Source organism: Linepithema humile, chromosome 4 (genome assembly GCF_040581485.1).
Source record: "Linepithema humile isolate Giens D197 chromosome 4, Lhum_UNIL_v1.0, whole genome shotgun sequence".
NCBI lineage: Eukaryota > Metazoa > Arthropoda > Insecta > Hymenoptera > Formicidae > Linepithema > Linepithema humile.
The window spans coordinates 26577815-26593955 of record NC_090131.1 but is presented as its reverse complement, the minus strand read 5'-3'; the positions used below and the strand labels follow the sequence as shown (position 1 = coordinate 26593955).

At 41.8% G+C, this 16141-nt stretch overlaps 2 protein-coding genes and 1 long non-coding RNA gene across 7 annotated transcripts in view; 1 reads left to right on the top strand and 2 right to left on the bottom strand.

Annotated features, from left to right (window-relative positions):
* Positions 1–7725, bottom strand: part of LOC105671677 (uncharacterized) — a 51637-nt gene extending 43912 nt beyond the window's left edge. Inside the window, exon 1 of the mRNA XM_012366032.2 lies at positions 7587–7725. The gene's annotated coding sequence lies outside the window, so the exon portion shown is untranslated. The remainder of the gene's footprint in view (positions 1–7586) is intronic.
* The window catches only part of Kank (kank), a 34984-nt gene that overhangs the window by 16952 nt on the left and 1891 nt on the right, over positions 1–16141 (top strand). For 2 of the 5 annotated variants that reach the window (XM_012366022.2, XM_012366023.2), the window contains exons 3-9: positions 947–1146; positions 1751–1988; positions 10831–10946; positions 11056–11136; positions 11929–12156; positions 13018–14267; positions 15408–16014. In XM_012366022.2, coding sequence (XP_012221445.1) covers positions 947–1146; positions 1751–1988; positions 10831–10946; positions 11056–11136; positions 11929–12156; positions 13018–14267; positions 15408–16014 — 2720 coding nt within the window. Of the gene's footprint in view, positions 1–946; positions 1147–1750; positions 1989–7810; positions 8726–8894; positions 9263–10830; positions 10947–11055; positions 11137–11928; positions 12157–13017; positions 14268–15407; positions 16015–16141 lie in introns of those variants that run through there. The other 3 variants (XM_067353021.1, XM_012366026.2, XM_012366025.2) reach the window with 3 other exon arrangements.
* LOC136999324 (uncharacterized) lies at positions 10812–15544 on the bottom strand. Its single transcript, XR_010889693.1, has 3 exons — positions 15402–15544; positions 14781–15206; positions 10812–10940 (listed from the first exon to the last, which is right to left on the bottom strand). It is a non-coding gene; the product is annotated as an uncharacterized lncRNA (long non-coding RNA).

Below are 16141 nucleotides of genomic sequence, written 5' to 3'. Positions count from 1 at the left end.
AAAACAGTATTACAGATGAAAATATAAAGTAGAAATTAAAAAATTACGCTACTTTTTCCCTTACGTATTACACTTCTTATATAACTTGAGAGAATAGATATGTAAACAAATTATAATATTATATACTTCGCGACACTCTTATGATAAACATATCTCTCTCGCGGTTCCAGCTGTACGCAAATAAGAACGAGAGCACCTTGACACGTGGAACATAATTCAGAATCCGCGATGCATGCGCGGCGGACGAGACGATGTTCATTAAGCCCTTGCCACGTGTGTCGCGATACCGCAAGCGGGCGGTATGACACATAAGTGGAATCCCCGTGCTCACCCCGGCTAACGAACTTCGCGAGATTATTATTACCGTGCCTCCTCTCTCTGGATGGCCGCCAATGGTTACAACATATTTCGGTTTACATTGCGCCGCGGCCATTAACCTCGAACAAACGACGGTTCGACGAGGTTAAACAACGCCCGATTGATTTGCTTCTCTAACAATAGATTCGCCCGCTCGCCCGAAAATTTCTTTGTTGAATCACGATCGCAGTATGCGGATGTGGGATTGTCGTTTGAAGGTGTCGAATGTTCGAACAATTCATTTATTTCGCCTGCCGTTTGCAGTTCGAGATTTAAAACAATATCGATAATTGATTCTTAATTCGATGCGAGTTCCAAGCGAGAAAAAATCAAATTGTCAAATAAAATGGCACAATTGATCATGTGTTTTCAGCGTGTCGATGCTGAAAAATAATTCGAGCGTGATAAGTCGTTGATTCGGTTTCAAATACGGAAGAAATATCGTGTTTTTCGAATAAAGCTCGCGCAGAAATTATGTGTGCGTTATCTTGACAACGCAACCTTGACGATTACGTCACAGTAAACACTCCTTTTATCGAAGGCAAATATCTAACAGCGTAGTTTTTCTGAAGTAAGGTTTTCTTTGCAGTGGGCACGCAGGCGTACGTTTCCGGCTCGACGGGTTCGAAATGCCTTTGTTGCCCGTACGGATATCACATCGATCTGGACTTCGTGCGCTATTGCGAGGCCGTCGCGGCCGGAAGCGTCGGCGATAGATCCAGCACGGAAAGACGCAAGAAGCGAGAACGACGCAGACAATGTCAATCAATGGAGGTTCTCCTGGGGCTGGTAATTAATTAGCGGTGCCTCTAATTGCGCGTAATGAAGGCGCCATTGAGCGGCGTTAATGAATAGTAAAACCGTTATATTATATATTAAACAGCACGCAATTTCCCGAGTATTTTCTACCTCAATTATGAAGATTATATCTGGAATAACATTTTTCTTCTTTATGATAAAATCCTCTCTATAATATACGATAGAAGATTTTAATATTGCAGATAGCAAGATTGAATTGAAATAGATTTGACATTTGAAGCTAAAGTAAGATATGATATAAATAATAATCACGACTGGCGCACTGCGAGTCGAAATCAAAGATTATAAAAGACATTTTTACCATATTTAGATTTTTAGCTTCGTAATGAAAAACGCGGTAAATTTAGCGAACATTATATCAACTTCCTCGCGGTTATATCTGGTTTATACTCTGTTTTCGCTGAGAAGTTTACTAACTTTGCACGATAAGTGCGCTCGTCGCTGAGCGACGAAACCATGAAGATCCGAGATAAATCACTCGACAAAGCACGGCGCAGCGCACCGACATAATTTATACGAGACTTGGCGGACAAGCGCTCTCATGTTAGATCGCCTCCTTTATTTTCGATTTTAGGTGAGTCCGGCACTAGCGGGAATAGAGGCCGAATTGCCGAAAATACCGCAAGAATGTACGAGCGCGAACGGCGCGGCTATTCCGCCGAGATCGAATCATCCGCCGCCGAGGCGGCCGAGAGATCCGCATCCCTCGCCAGTCCTAGATCTCAGTGACGTCGTGGGCGACTTCGAGGCGACCCTCGAGCGTTCCTGCAGGTCATCGAAGGCCTCCGATCGCCGGCTTGTCACGGACACTGGTAAGGCACACCCCCGCTTATCGATTCAAGCGAGAAATACTGCAAACCCCCGAGCTTACCGCGCTGATATCGAATTATCAAAGTTGCTGTACAACAATAACAGTGATGCAGCGATGTTCTAATTATAACAATGTTCTTGCGCTCCTCCATCAAAGCACCGCGTCAGAAATTTGGCGTTTGCGATGTTTCTCTCTTCTTTTTGCAGCGAAAACCTAGTTAAAAGTTTTCGAACCGCGAAGTTAGCGAAACTATTTTTAAAGATTTCACGACCTACATTTTGTGTCGAGTGTAGTCCGATTTTTCAAAGTCATCGGCTGTTTTGTGAAGCAGTGACACCGATTGATCTCTAAATTAACGGTGAAACTCGCTCGAGCGAGTCCCTCGCGAAAAATCGTAGTATCGCACCGTAGAAGCGTAAAAATCCTTCGCACTGACCGCCGTGAAGGATACGATGAGTCGCGCGACGAATTAACGGCCGCGGTGAAAATAAAAGAGATCCGATAATTTCACGCACATTGGATTTCCTCGCGCTGAATCCGCTCGCAACCATCTTGGGATTCTCCATGGCCCAATGACCTGCTATATCGCGAGCGAGCGGCGCGAGGAGAGAACGAAACGTCTTCCGCGTCTTCGAGGGGGGAGGGTGGGGGGAGGGGGGAGTCTCTTTTGAAGTCGCCACGCCGCCGGAACGCATTAATTATCTCATTATGCGATCGCCTTATTATAGACACTTGTTAATTTCACGAAGTCTCGGCTGCGAGCGAATCGCCGCGGAAATCGAATTGTCTCGCCAACGAAACAAACTCGTAGTTTCGCAATCGGCTCCGGTGGTGAATCAATTGTGTCGAAAGCTTTCAACCGAACATGATAATTGTCGATCTAGCCGATCGAAAGTATGCATCCCGGCGGTTATAATTAGCTACAAGGAAGCAAGGTTAACGAACGTGCAAACGAACGGGCGTTTTCCGCCGTGCTCACGGTCTCTTCCGTTAGTTTCTGCGATGCAAATTCGCGTGGAGATTTCCGCGCTGAATGAAACGCTGAATGTTTTCTCCGCGATGTAATGTTTCATTTTATGGTAATTATGGAAGATATGTTCTCTTGTTTTATCTCGCGCTCGCGCCGCAACGAACTAATGTAGACCGTTTCTCTTACTCCCCGGTAAGAAATTTTCAGGGAAACGCTGTACATCAAATCGATTAAAATTTAATTAAGCTGTCGGTAATTAACTCGTTGTTGAGGAAAAAAACGGATTGTTATGCAGTTTTTCCTCTTTTTATCACACTTAGTAAGAACGTATCGCAATTAGTAAGTATTTGTAAGAGATTTTTGTACGCGGTAAAGATCGATACGTTATAAATTTGGAGTTTTATAACTTCTTTAACTGGTTCGCGGTGAGCGCAATCGCTTGCCTTTAATTGGGAAGAAACCGCGCGCCGTCAAACTTTTTATTTCACAGGTTCTTAATTCAGATATCCTCTTAAAAGTGCTGCGGTCACCGTTATTCTTGTTACACGTCTCGAAAGACAGACATTATCTGCAAAAGCTAACTGTCCCGTAGCGGTTTGTGCAGTGGTTTCTACATTTGCATTAATAAAGAAACTTTGTTACATTAATGATAAATAATATTATCCGGCGAATATTTATGGCAATGTGTAAGTCTAATAAATTTTTAACAAAAGCGCATAATGCAAGAGTTTGAAATAGATTATAAAACATAAATGCAATTAATAATAACAAGTTGGCATATAAATATTAATTGTGGTAATTAAAATCAAATTTTACTTCATTAAACGTCTAAATATTTAAAGGAAATATTTTCAACATTGAAACGCAAAATTAGTGCCATCGGTCGCAATGAGGAAGAAATATTTCCTTCGAAGGTGAGTGCAAGCGCAGGAAGTTTGGAAACCACTGAGCTGAACGAAGGTATCGTTTATCGACAGTTGAGTCAGAATGATTGAGAAATAAAAGGGGCCATTGAACACATTGCAACTTTTTATTTTGCACCGGTCGCACTCTCATCCAAGAACGGCAGCCTGCTCTTCGCACACATTTCACTCTCTCTCTCGCAGATCAAGACGGAGAAATTACACGGTTGCCTGGTCGATTGTGTTTCTCGCGACGACAATCGCGTCCGTTTCTCACGGCACGAGAACTCTATCGCGAGAAGAGAAGTTCTCTTGTGTCGACGACGAGCCCGGCGGCTGATTCTTACTCTCGCTTCGCGATTTATCGTGCGACCGGCTAAACACCGCCGACTCAACGGAAATGTTGCAAAGAGGAAACAGCCAGTATCTCCTTTCGTCGATCAACTCTTAATTAGCAACATACAATTTTTATGCAAATGCGAAGAAGGAAGGTGTCCAAAAAAGAAGTGAAATTCGAACGGAAGAAAGGACCAAATTGAATTGTTTCATTTTAAATTTTAAATTTTTGACCAAGATAATATAATTACTTAATCAGACTGTAATAATGTGCTCCGAAATGGAAATTAGAGAAAAGCATTAAAAATTAAAACTGTCTCGTGGTATTTTTTGCCCAAAAATGGTTTCAATGGCAAAAATTTACGAGTTTATCGATCTTTTTCATTTAACGATGCTAATGCTTTTGCGATGAGATACATTTTTCCTTGGTTTCTAAAAGTATAGTTTACAACTATCAGAATATTTTAATGATAATGTTGATGATATCAAAAAAAGTTTCACTTTTACTGATGCTTTCATTGCTGCTATCCATCCACCTGTGATATTTACTACAAATACTACAAATAGTACAGCTACGCCGCTAGCTTTCGGGTTAATAACCGCAAAAAACGGACACTTTGAGCTGTCGATTATCAGATCGTAAAGTATAACGTAAAGTATAATTTATACCATGCCGATTCACCTGTCGGAGATCAGATCTAATCCCGCAACAGGCTTCCTCGACAACGCTCGCCGATTAAATCCCACGTGAAAACGCCGGCGATGCATTTTTAATCGCGCCCCGCGTTTCTCGCGTCCCCCTCGCACGGTTTCTTACGGCTTTACGTGCTATTAAATCGCGGTTTGAAGATAGCCGGCCGGTCGTTTCTCCTCGCGGGCACGCAAAGAGGCGTACGTGCTTCGCGAGGATCGCGCTGCGGAACGCGGCGGGGAAGCCGCCGGTGCGTGGCTGGAACCACCTGCTTCCGGTCGTTGTACCGACGGCGGTTGCGCCGCCACCGCGTTTCCACGCAGCGCAACCTGTGTTACCCCGTGGTTCCGTTGCACCGGTGCCGGTTTTATGTCACCCCATTCGCGAATTCGGTAACGTATGCGACGATGCACCTCACGATGATGCAATGCGCATATTTAAGGGATATCAATTTGCGACAAGAATATTTAAAAAGTATGCGATGGAAAAAACAAAATTTATAGTATAATATTTTTGTCAAAGATTTTTTAGCTTAAAATGTATGGAGTTTCAGTACCAAAAATATGTATGCAAAATGGATAGAGTTTTGATTTTAATTTTTACGTGTGTGCGTTTCTACTGCAAAGCACACGTCGCATATTATTTAAAAATTTTTAATATTTACACATATTTTCATATTTTCGTTTAATGGCACTAAAAACGGCAGTGAAATATAAATCGCTTAAAAGCAAGGTGAAGCGTATTTCCATATTGCATGTAAATTCTCGCGGCAATTTCCGACCGCGTCGTGTCCGATTAAGCAAGTATATTAAATGGCGCGTGTTACGGTAATGACGAGGTGTTAGCGTCGGTGTCACAAACAGAAATGAGACGTTAAAGTTTTACCTCGGCGCTCTTAAAATAACCGACGCTCACGGCAGGCCGGCAAAGTTTTAGCGCGATTAAACTACGGAATTCCACGGTGTATCGCGTGAAACGCGTTTAGTCTAGGTCGATTGATCGTACGGCATGACTTCATCGCCACCGTTTTTAGCCATTTCGGTGCAACCTTGCCCGGGCGAGCAAGGTGGTCGCATATGGTCGGCCTGCACCTGTCGAGCTAAGCGCGCACGCAACTGGTTCAACTATTTTCGAAGCACGCGGGACATTGGGAACGAACGAAAATAAAATTGTGAAAACGCTGAAGTGTAAATGCGACAGTGCGTAATGTCGGAGAGAATGTCTCGCGATATAAATAATGTAAGCAGGTTTCACCGGTGTGTTTCACGTCGCGCGTCATAACGCGATCGTGAATAATAATTATCATTTATCGTGTTTCAGATTCGGTCTCGCGTGTATCGCGATAATTGTGACAAATAGCGTAATTAATTGCCAACAAGCGGCGACTTATACTCGCCCGTTTGGCATCTTTGTGCTATACATCATTTAATCAAAGTATGTTTGAATAACGAAGGAAATACGAACGTCAGTTCATCAATTTCCAAGTCCAAAATTCAATGAACATTAATTGTTGTTGCACGATATGTTGCCTCACGACGAAGCAATATTGTGCAACTCGTTTTTAAAAAAACATAAACAATCCACTCAATGTACATTCTTACCTAATATAAGTACCTCTCTATTAATGAAACAGTAAAGTCAATTAGCGTGCAATGTTGCGTGAATATTATCCATTGTTATATAATCACAGCCACGTAATATTAATTATTGACACGTACGAGCGTGTGTGAAAAATGTACATCCACTGGATGTGAACCTTTCGGATACATCATTATTTTTTTTTATACATCATTAACTATTACCGCTTGTTTCCCCCACACTGAAATTTTCTTTCAAGCGCAACGAACGCACGTAATTAATTGTTTCTCGCTTTCATGAAATGCAGAAGCACAGAAATTCGTCAAAATAGTCTAACCGTAAATAAAGCCGCCGAGCGGAACAACACAAATATCTAGTGTAATAATATTATTATTACCGGACCGAAATTCACGAATTATCTGTCCGTTAATTAGAGCTGATTTCACCGAAAATTTAATCGTTAATCTTTTTCGTAATTTGCCGACTTTCGCGATTAAATGTTTCGATATTCGGAGCTTGCACAATTTTACCCAATTAATTATCTTATCAAATCGATTTAACAGAAACTGAATTAATCGAGGATCTCGCTGAAGATTATTTCTAAGGAATTCTTCGATGAAGACATCTCTCTAGCGACAAGCCGTGCAAAAGTTTTCAGTTTTGCGAGCGAACAGGGGGGCCGGATACCGCAAGACGCTTTTTTTTCCCGCGATTAGCAAATCGGCGGAGCACCGGCGGCATCGAGCGAAGAAAACCCCGGCGAAGGAAAGAAGAGAGGCTCGCCTCCCCTCCTGCGTTCACCTTAACGCGAACGGCCGGCGCGCTCGCTTGGGCCTCGACGGCATCACAGTAGTCAAACGCAAACTGTCGCCGTGCGGCGCGGAGCGGCAACAGGCGGCTACCGCGGTTATATATTGAGCCGCCGAAACGAACAAACAAACGAACGAACGAACGAATTCGCCTTGCCTACCGCGGCGCGATGTGTGATCACTCTCGTCGGCCCGGGCCGCCAATTTTATCGCCGATTCCGAACGAGCCGAACGGCGAGCATCTCCTCGGCCGCCCCAAATTCGCCTCCTTCGTGGAAATATAAAGATAGGGAATACGCAAAAATACACTAACCTCGTATAACGGTCCCGCGACGTGATGACTCCGACGCCTCGACAGTGTCGACGGACGATCTCGATCGTTAGACGGTGATGATGAACAACTTCGACGCTTCGTCATCGGCGAAATCACGCGAAATTGCAACGATCGAGCCATTTCACTGACTAGTGTGGCGAAAAATCACTCGTTTCGATTCCGGAGTGTCATCGACGCGCCACTTATTCCGTCACAAGGATCTACTTGAAGTTTATTGCGAATAAAGCGCCGTATCGAGGGGTAATCTGAAATTAATACGCGAATATTGGCGCCGTGATTGGACAGAAGTATTCTATTTCTAAAAAGATAATTTATCGACCGTAAAATAGATCTGCAAGATGTCGTTACGTTGATAATGAACTAAACATACATATAAAGTATCGATCGACAATCTGATTTTGATATGTAACGCGCGAGATCTGATAGAAGTGTTTTGTTTTCGAACAGAAGAATTATCGAGTACAAAGTAGATCTGCGACGTTGTGAGATTAAATAACGGATATATAAACGCAGCATCGACCGATAGTTCGATTTCGATGACAAAATATTAGCGCTCAATTTTAATTGAAGATTCTGTTCTCGAAAGAAATCAAATAGATCTGAAGGGTTATTAACCTAAAAAGCACGATGCGTCGACAACTTGCATCGAGTGATAAAACGAGTCTCGTTTTCCAACAACAATCAAACGATCGATTATGATAGATTTGGCGCGTTTAAAGGCACTAAAAGTACTAAACAATAGTAAAGAATGATATATTAATTTCGCTAATTTTGATTAACTTACCTCGCGAAATGTACAACCGGTGATTTGACGTAAAGACTGAACTGAACAGCTCGCGTCAGTATGAAGTATGCGACAGTGTGAAATCTGTGACTAGTGAAATCCGCGATAGTATCGATGATATCGATGTACGGCTAGAAATGCAACAACAACCCATCACTTCAGTTCATAGTACATAATTAGCAGATTAGCAAGTGCATTTCCTCCCGAAGAAGTCGCGCAAGCGAGTACGTTAAATCTGCAACAGTGACAGATCCATAAACAGCGAAAATGGGAGTCAAGAATTTCATAATGAAGAGGATTCCCTTCTGCAAGTTGAAGACGAAGCGGAAATATCGTGAGTTCGGAAGTCGTTTTGCACACTCGCTTGGAGACAAAAATATATCTCGCTCGTTGCGAAATTCGTCCTCGCACTTATGACATCCCACTCGCAATCTAGTCTTCGTGTTAATTTTCAAGTGAAAGAAAAAAAAGCGACGATATCGACGATTACGTCATGATTTTCCTTGCCGCGCGCGGTTTTTTCTTTTTGTTCTTTTATGCAATTCGATGCGACCCGCTATTGTTTATCGTTCGCGATTACAGCCGCTGGTGGGGCGACTCAAGTAATTAACAGATACTTTATCTAAGTCCAAATAAGCACAATTCATTATCAACGAGCAAACGAGTGATATCTCCGCGGTAGCTGTGAGAAATCGAACGACCTCCGAGATCAGTTTCTCTTTCTCTCTTTCTCCTGTTTCTTTACGCGCTCACATCTGACCACGATATGTCGATCGCGAGGAACGCGTGATGCCTTTTTCCGTATTCGACAAGTGCATCTGTCTGAGACGGACGAGAAATGGAAGTGCCAGGGACGATGTGGAATCGCAGTGTCAGTGTTTGGAAACGGAAAATCTCATCTGCACATTGCGGCTGTCATGTTATGACGGAACTTAATTTGTCAAAATAGTTTGGGAGTTATGACAGCAACAGACATTCATATGTTCTCCATTATTTATGATTAATTAATCCTCTTCATAAATCTTCGCTTTAGTTCAGGATAAAAATAGTAGGATTTTTAATTACTTAAAGATTGCTTTTATCTAAAAAAAAAAACTTAATTTCCTTCATAAATAAACGCCAGTGAATGACAGAGGCGTCTGACAAGCGAGCACATTACTCTTGACACGCAACAGACGGATGCTCGCTTTATTAATTTCTCTCGCTCTTCCTCGTGACGAATTTATCGCATTCTCGTGATTGGCACGCGGCTGTACGTACGTTTTCAGCTGCGGGACTTTCACGGTCCTGAAGATAGACGTTTAGCCTTTTTATCCCGTTTAATCCACATGTTCAGCACGCGTGGCGCATGAATCGAGCACTTTAACATTAATGACAATGCATATACAGGGTGTCCAGTGATCTCGCAACCTTAATTCTAATGACAATTTTCTCTGAGCAATTTAAAGTCGATTATTCTCCGGCGACCATATGGAGAAGTCGCTTGTCGCAATTTTCCTTCTTTCGATATTTAATATTTTTTTAACAGCTCCAAATTAAAATTGAAGTTTACTTTCAATTGATTGAAAAATAGAATTTCGGTGGCTTAAAAATTGGTTTGCAAAAAACGTTTTTTTTTCCACGGCTTTCCGAAACCTTGTTAAAAAAATTTTGCCTGAGAATATGTTATTGAAATTAAGATTACAAAACATTGTGTTTATCTAAATCTCGGTCGTCACGAATCGCGTGCTGAAAATTTCGCATCACGACGACCGAGCCCATGAAGCATATCACGACATTGTCAAAGGAATTCGCCGCGACGTTCAACGCATTTCTTTGTGCCGCGATAACATTCCGCGCTGTGTAACGTAGTTGTGCAAATGCCGATTAAATAGCATCTATTTGGGAAACAGGTACATTCAGCCTATTTCGAAAACAACTGCCTGTTGTATAATGCATGCGGTAATAATGTGAAAAAATCTGTAATTGTCCTTCCGTTCTTATTGTCGCAGAATGACGTAGCAAAGAAAACAATCAGAACTTGCTGACAACTAAGGATGTTATTGACAGCTAAATTAAACATTTCTGAGAAGAATGTGTGCGATAATATTCTAGCATTACGGAGACAGAAGAGAATACAAAATATCATCATTATTATTAACATAAAGATTTTATTTTTAGAAAAATAGATGTTATCGATCGTAGCTTATTTTCGCGTGAGTATATTTTGCTTAAAATTTCTGCCTCGGGAGGAATCGGTTTAAATCCCCTAGTTAAAGGGTTAACGAAGCCGCAGGGCAAAGTCGATTAAAAGGGGAGATCGATTAAAGCGGATACTTCGATGCTTTGCGCAGCTGCGTTTTCTCAGCGAATAATGAGACACTCTTTTTTTGCAAAATATTTGGCGAATTTCGTTAATTGAGCATGTGTTTTTCCACGACTGTTTTCTTCTTGTGTTAGATGGCACAAATGGGACGGCACCGGTGCAAAATGCGGTCCAGGCGGATCAGCCGGCGGATTCCGACAGCGTCAGCGTCGGAAGCGGCAACTCAAATCTCAGTGCCGGCGCACTGCAGGTACGAAATTTACATTTTAATTATAATTTTGTAAGGTGGACGAATTAGTGCGATTTGCGGAAAATTGTGAGAATGTGGAGTGGTGATAAGCTATCTATTTGCATTGCAGAATATCAGAGAACAGATGGCAGCCTCTCTGGAGAGGATGAAAGAGTTGGAGGAACAGGTCAAGGCGATTCCCATGCTGCAGGTGAGTTCCCACTAATTTTACATCCTCCCTCCTGCACTTTCGCAACGTTTCATGTAATTTGCACTCAGACGAGCTCTTCCGTTCTGTCGGAACGTGCGCACAAAATATTCCCGTTGCTCTATCGCGATCTCATTGTCATTATGAAGAGATCTCGTTGCATATTTAGCGCATTAATGACGCGAAACAATGAAGCAATCTTTGTGCGTACTTGAAATGCAATGATTCGTGAACTTGTATTTCTATTTGCACACCGTAATTGCTGTAATCATTCTAGTATGAAATTAGCCTGACATAAAACATAGTGAAAACATTTAGAGAAGATTAGTACTCTGTGTTCATTAAAAAAAAAAAATCAACGCACCTCGAAGCGAGGCTTTCCATCCAGTGAAACTTTGCGCATACTATGTTGATGACGAGGAGATAAAGAAATGATAACAATATCGCCGTGCGAAACCTACTTATTTAAGAAAATTTATGTCTTGAATGTATAAGAATCACTTTATCGGAATGCATTAATTTTTAACAAGCAGCGTTGATTATTTTATTTTTTTTAATGAAATATGCATGTGTAAAATATTTTATATTTTATTTTATCTCTTAAAGAGATAATATTGCATAAAATATCACAATTTCTATTTCCGCAATTTGTGGAAATATAATGTAATGTTTTTTATAACGCTGAAAGTCATGATAATTTCTCACGCTGGCAGCTTTATCAGTTTAGATAAAAGCTTGCACTATTGTCGGCTTATCTAGCTTCATGCGTGCAATCTTTTTCCTTTTCTCTCACAGGTGCAAGTCTCGGTGTTGAAAGAGGAGAAGCGCAATCTACTGCGGCAAGTAGACGAGCTAAGCAAAACGAATTTCTACAACGACACCCTGCATAGGTATCGCAGCCAGTCATTCTCGGAACAACGCAATGCCACCCGAAATCTGAAGAATTCTGAAACCGTTTCCACAAGGGACATGGGAACAATGTGCGGCGTGATGACAAGAGACGTCGGGGTTTCACATCAGCAGGTACGAATCCATTTCTGCTAACCATTAACATTGCAATAATTTTAATAAAATTAACATAAAAAAGAATAATATTTAAAAATTTATTTTAGAAATAAAATTGATATTTTATTGCATAAACTATGAATCCATTCAAATGCAACTAAATCTATATAGACAATAAAAACATTTAAAAATTATCTAAAAAGGCCCACTAATATTTTGAACACCCTTTTAAAAAATTAATATGTCTAATTTAATTAAAAAAATTAAATTAGTTTAAATTTTGAATAGCGAGAAAGAATTAATTAAACTATGATTAAGTTTATTAATGTTGGTAAAACTGGCTCTTAAACACTTCTTAGATGTCCTTTGGACTTCGTTTTTGTTTGGGTATTTCGAGTATGTGTTTTTATAACATTAGGTAGAACATCTCTCCGTGAATTGTCTGTCTGTTTGCGTACGTTCAGAAGTGAGCAGTCCGCTCACTTCTCCAATTAGAAATGAAGATCGGGATTTAAATGGCGATACGCAATTTTTAATCGTGTGTTTGTATAGTTTTCGTGTCATCGCTCACTTTCGCGCGTGCGAGTGTATATTTCGTAAATATTTATAGAAATTTGAAATTGTTAAGATAACTACGATATGTTTACGTTGCTGGGCACTATGTTGCGTTTCTTTTTCAAACTCCCGAGATATATCATCGGCAATATAATTTGCTCGGTATGCAATGGTTCGTAATATTTGACAAGGCGATTAACGAACTATTATTTATATTATATGTACACAAATTTGTAAAATATATTGGAACTTTCTGTATCGATTTAACGACGAAATTGTGTTGTATGCGAAATGTTAATTGTAATGAATTTATCTTGCGAGCAGATTCGAACAAGAGATGTCGGCATGATAACGAGCACGCCGATCAAACCGACGCTGCAGAAGAGCCGACTTCAAATCGAGGAGATCGCGCCCGAGATGGACCAAAGTACTGTGCTAAAAGAGACGCATGTGAATCTCTCGGGACTCTGCGATCCCCATCGTAGCTGGAAGTCGAGCCTGACTCGCAGTCAACTGATGCTGGAGGAGATCCTGCCGGAAGTGAGGAAAAGCCATTTGATGAAAGCCTCGCCTCGACTGGACTCGATATCATCCAGTGAAAACGACACAAATAAGCGCAAGATCGCGAAGAAGCTGCGCGACTTCGGCACCAATACGGAGAACAAATCCCCCAGGAGTCTGCAGTGTAGTTATTTCCTGATCGAGGACATCGCGCCGGTAGCGAAGAAAGAGATCAGGAAGCGTTCCTGCGGTACAACGACAATCCTAGGTGTCAAGGACATCATGTCGAATGAGGATGTTTCGGTGCTTATAGAAAATGCCTTGAAAGCTTACAAGAATAGTTTAATGAAGGCGACTTCCTCCAAAAGCACCCAGTGCATCCCGGAACCTGCCAGAATCGTCGAGAAACGGGATCAGGCAGTCCAGGTGACGGAACAGTTCAAAATGCGCTCGAACGTGAGCGTGATGGCCAAGCCGAGTACGACGGATGTCGGGGTCGAAGTCAGATTCGGTTCTTGCACGAGAAGCGTGTCCGTCGGACCGGATCCGGTGGCGGTGCAGCCGCCGGTGTCGTTGAACTCGATGAACTCGAGGAGTCACTCGTTCAACTACGGCGACACGAGAACGAAGAGTAGAGCGAACAGATTGAACAGATCGGTGGGTGTGATGGTGGACGACCTGGTGAGGACCAGCGCTCGCGCCACCGACACTTCCGGTCTTATGCCCAAATCTCGGGAATTCGGTACGTCGACGATGAAGAAGAAGTTCGTCGATGTGTCAGTCGGCGATTCCGTGAGGCCGCACATCTCGATCTCCTGCGCGGCGAATTACTGCGACAACTGCAAGGAGACGATCAAGAGTTTGGCGAAGCAGATCGCGAATAACGCGGAGAACAGTCTGAATCATCAGAATAGCAATATGGCGTCCAGGATCCCGAGGCCGTCTCATATTCCCTTGAATACCAGCGATCAGAGAAGGCAATTCAAGCGTCAAGACACGTACACGAAAATACCGGCGGCTGGTGTGATAAGATACGACACGGATAATAAGGAGCAATACGACAGCAGCAATCGGTTAGTGATCTGGCATTACATCCTCGCTTACTTTTTACATTTGCAGTAAATTAAAAGATTTAGAATTTAAAAAATTAGAAATTTAATATTTAAATTTTTTTTGTCGTAGAAAATTTCTCTGTCGTCAAATCTAAATTATTCTCCAACAATAGTAATTTAAACAATAAAAATTAAATTAATTTATATTCTATAAAATATTAATAGAATGTTAATTAATCTTTGGAGAAATTTTTATGTATCTAATATAATTTTTGTTGCGTTTGTCTTTAACGATTAATTTTTAATTCCAATTTATCACGTATTTCTAAATTATTTTTATATCTACATAGTTTTCTAAAATTACAAGCAGATAAAATATTTTACCCTTTCGAGACTGATTCACACCCTTCCCGCTTGACTACACCCTACGCCATCTGTTATTCCCGCGGTCGAAGGTCGCCGTAGGGGATATTACCCGATAAAAGGGGGTGGTAGAAAGAACGTTCGTGAGTTGTACAGCCGCGTATGACGTACGTGTTTTGTGCCGGCTGAGCGCGCCAGCGGGCAGTCTGTTTGTTGTCCTTTTTAAGTTGTCCATGGTTGCGCGCGTGCCTTGTGCGTCATCGAGGCTCTCCCCGGCGCGACTATCATCGCGTAAATACCGCGACGGAAGTCGGATGTCGGTGCGCGTCGCGTATCGTATTGGTGGTCTTGCTATGGTGAACGAGTGAGCGTGTCCTCGATCTCGACAGATCGATGCTGCAACAGCAGCCGCAGCGCACCGCTCCTCATTTATTCAGCGATCCCCAAGCCGACGATATCTCGCCTTGTCCGGTCGCGGAAGGGTAATATCTCCTCGCCATCTAATCCCTTTCGTCTATTTATGGTGCTAAATGATCTTGCCATTTAATTCCCCTCGGTACCATATTGAATTTTTGATATCTCCGTGTTTTTTCTGTGCTGTGATCAAACGAACCATTATTTATTCCAAAAAATATATTTTTTATCTTATATTAATATTCTAAAATATTGTAAAATTAATCTTCCTAAATAGTTTTTATTTTTCAGACTTTCAGACTTCCTTATTTAATATCTATAAAAATAGTGATATACTTGCTTGTAAAATAAAAATGTAAAAGTTGCTTTTTCTGTTACCTCTAGCATTCAGCAATTGCAGTCCGAGAAAAGCAAGGATGAGAAGACTGCGTCAGAAGAGATGCTGCGTAATGTGGAGAAGGAAGCGGATAACGAGGAGAAATCCGAGCTACCAGAATCAGCTCTGTTTCAACCGATCCAAGATAAGCCCAGGAAGAAAGTTGAGCCTTCGAAAGAGATGCAGGCCGCCATGAAGGTGCTCAACGACAGTATCAAAAAATCACCCAGTAGAAATATTTCCCATCAGATGAAGAATGCTACCAACATCATACAGCAAGAATGGTTTAAAATATCCAGTACATCTAGTGCAAATCCATTAGACGTCGAGGATTATTTGGACTGCTTTGAAGTATGCTCCAGCACTCTGCTGGAGTACATCGTCAACATGACGGACACCAGTGGGAATACAGCGATGCACTACGCGGTCTCTCACGGCAATTTCGATGTGGTATCCATATTGCTGGACTCGAAAGTCTGCGACATCAACAAGGCGAATGTGGCTGGTTACACGGCTGTGATGTTAGCTGCTCTAGCAGAAGTCAGGAATTCCACGCACGCCTCGGTAGCGAATAGATTGTTCCAGCTTGCTGATGTCAACATACGAGCGAAATTGGTAAATTATTATACTTTGTAATGCGTAAAATACAATATATCAGAATTTAAGAAAAATCTTCATTAATTCGAAGTATAGAAAATGCCTGTTGCAATATTTTTCTGATTTTATAATATCAATTTGTGTG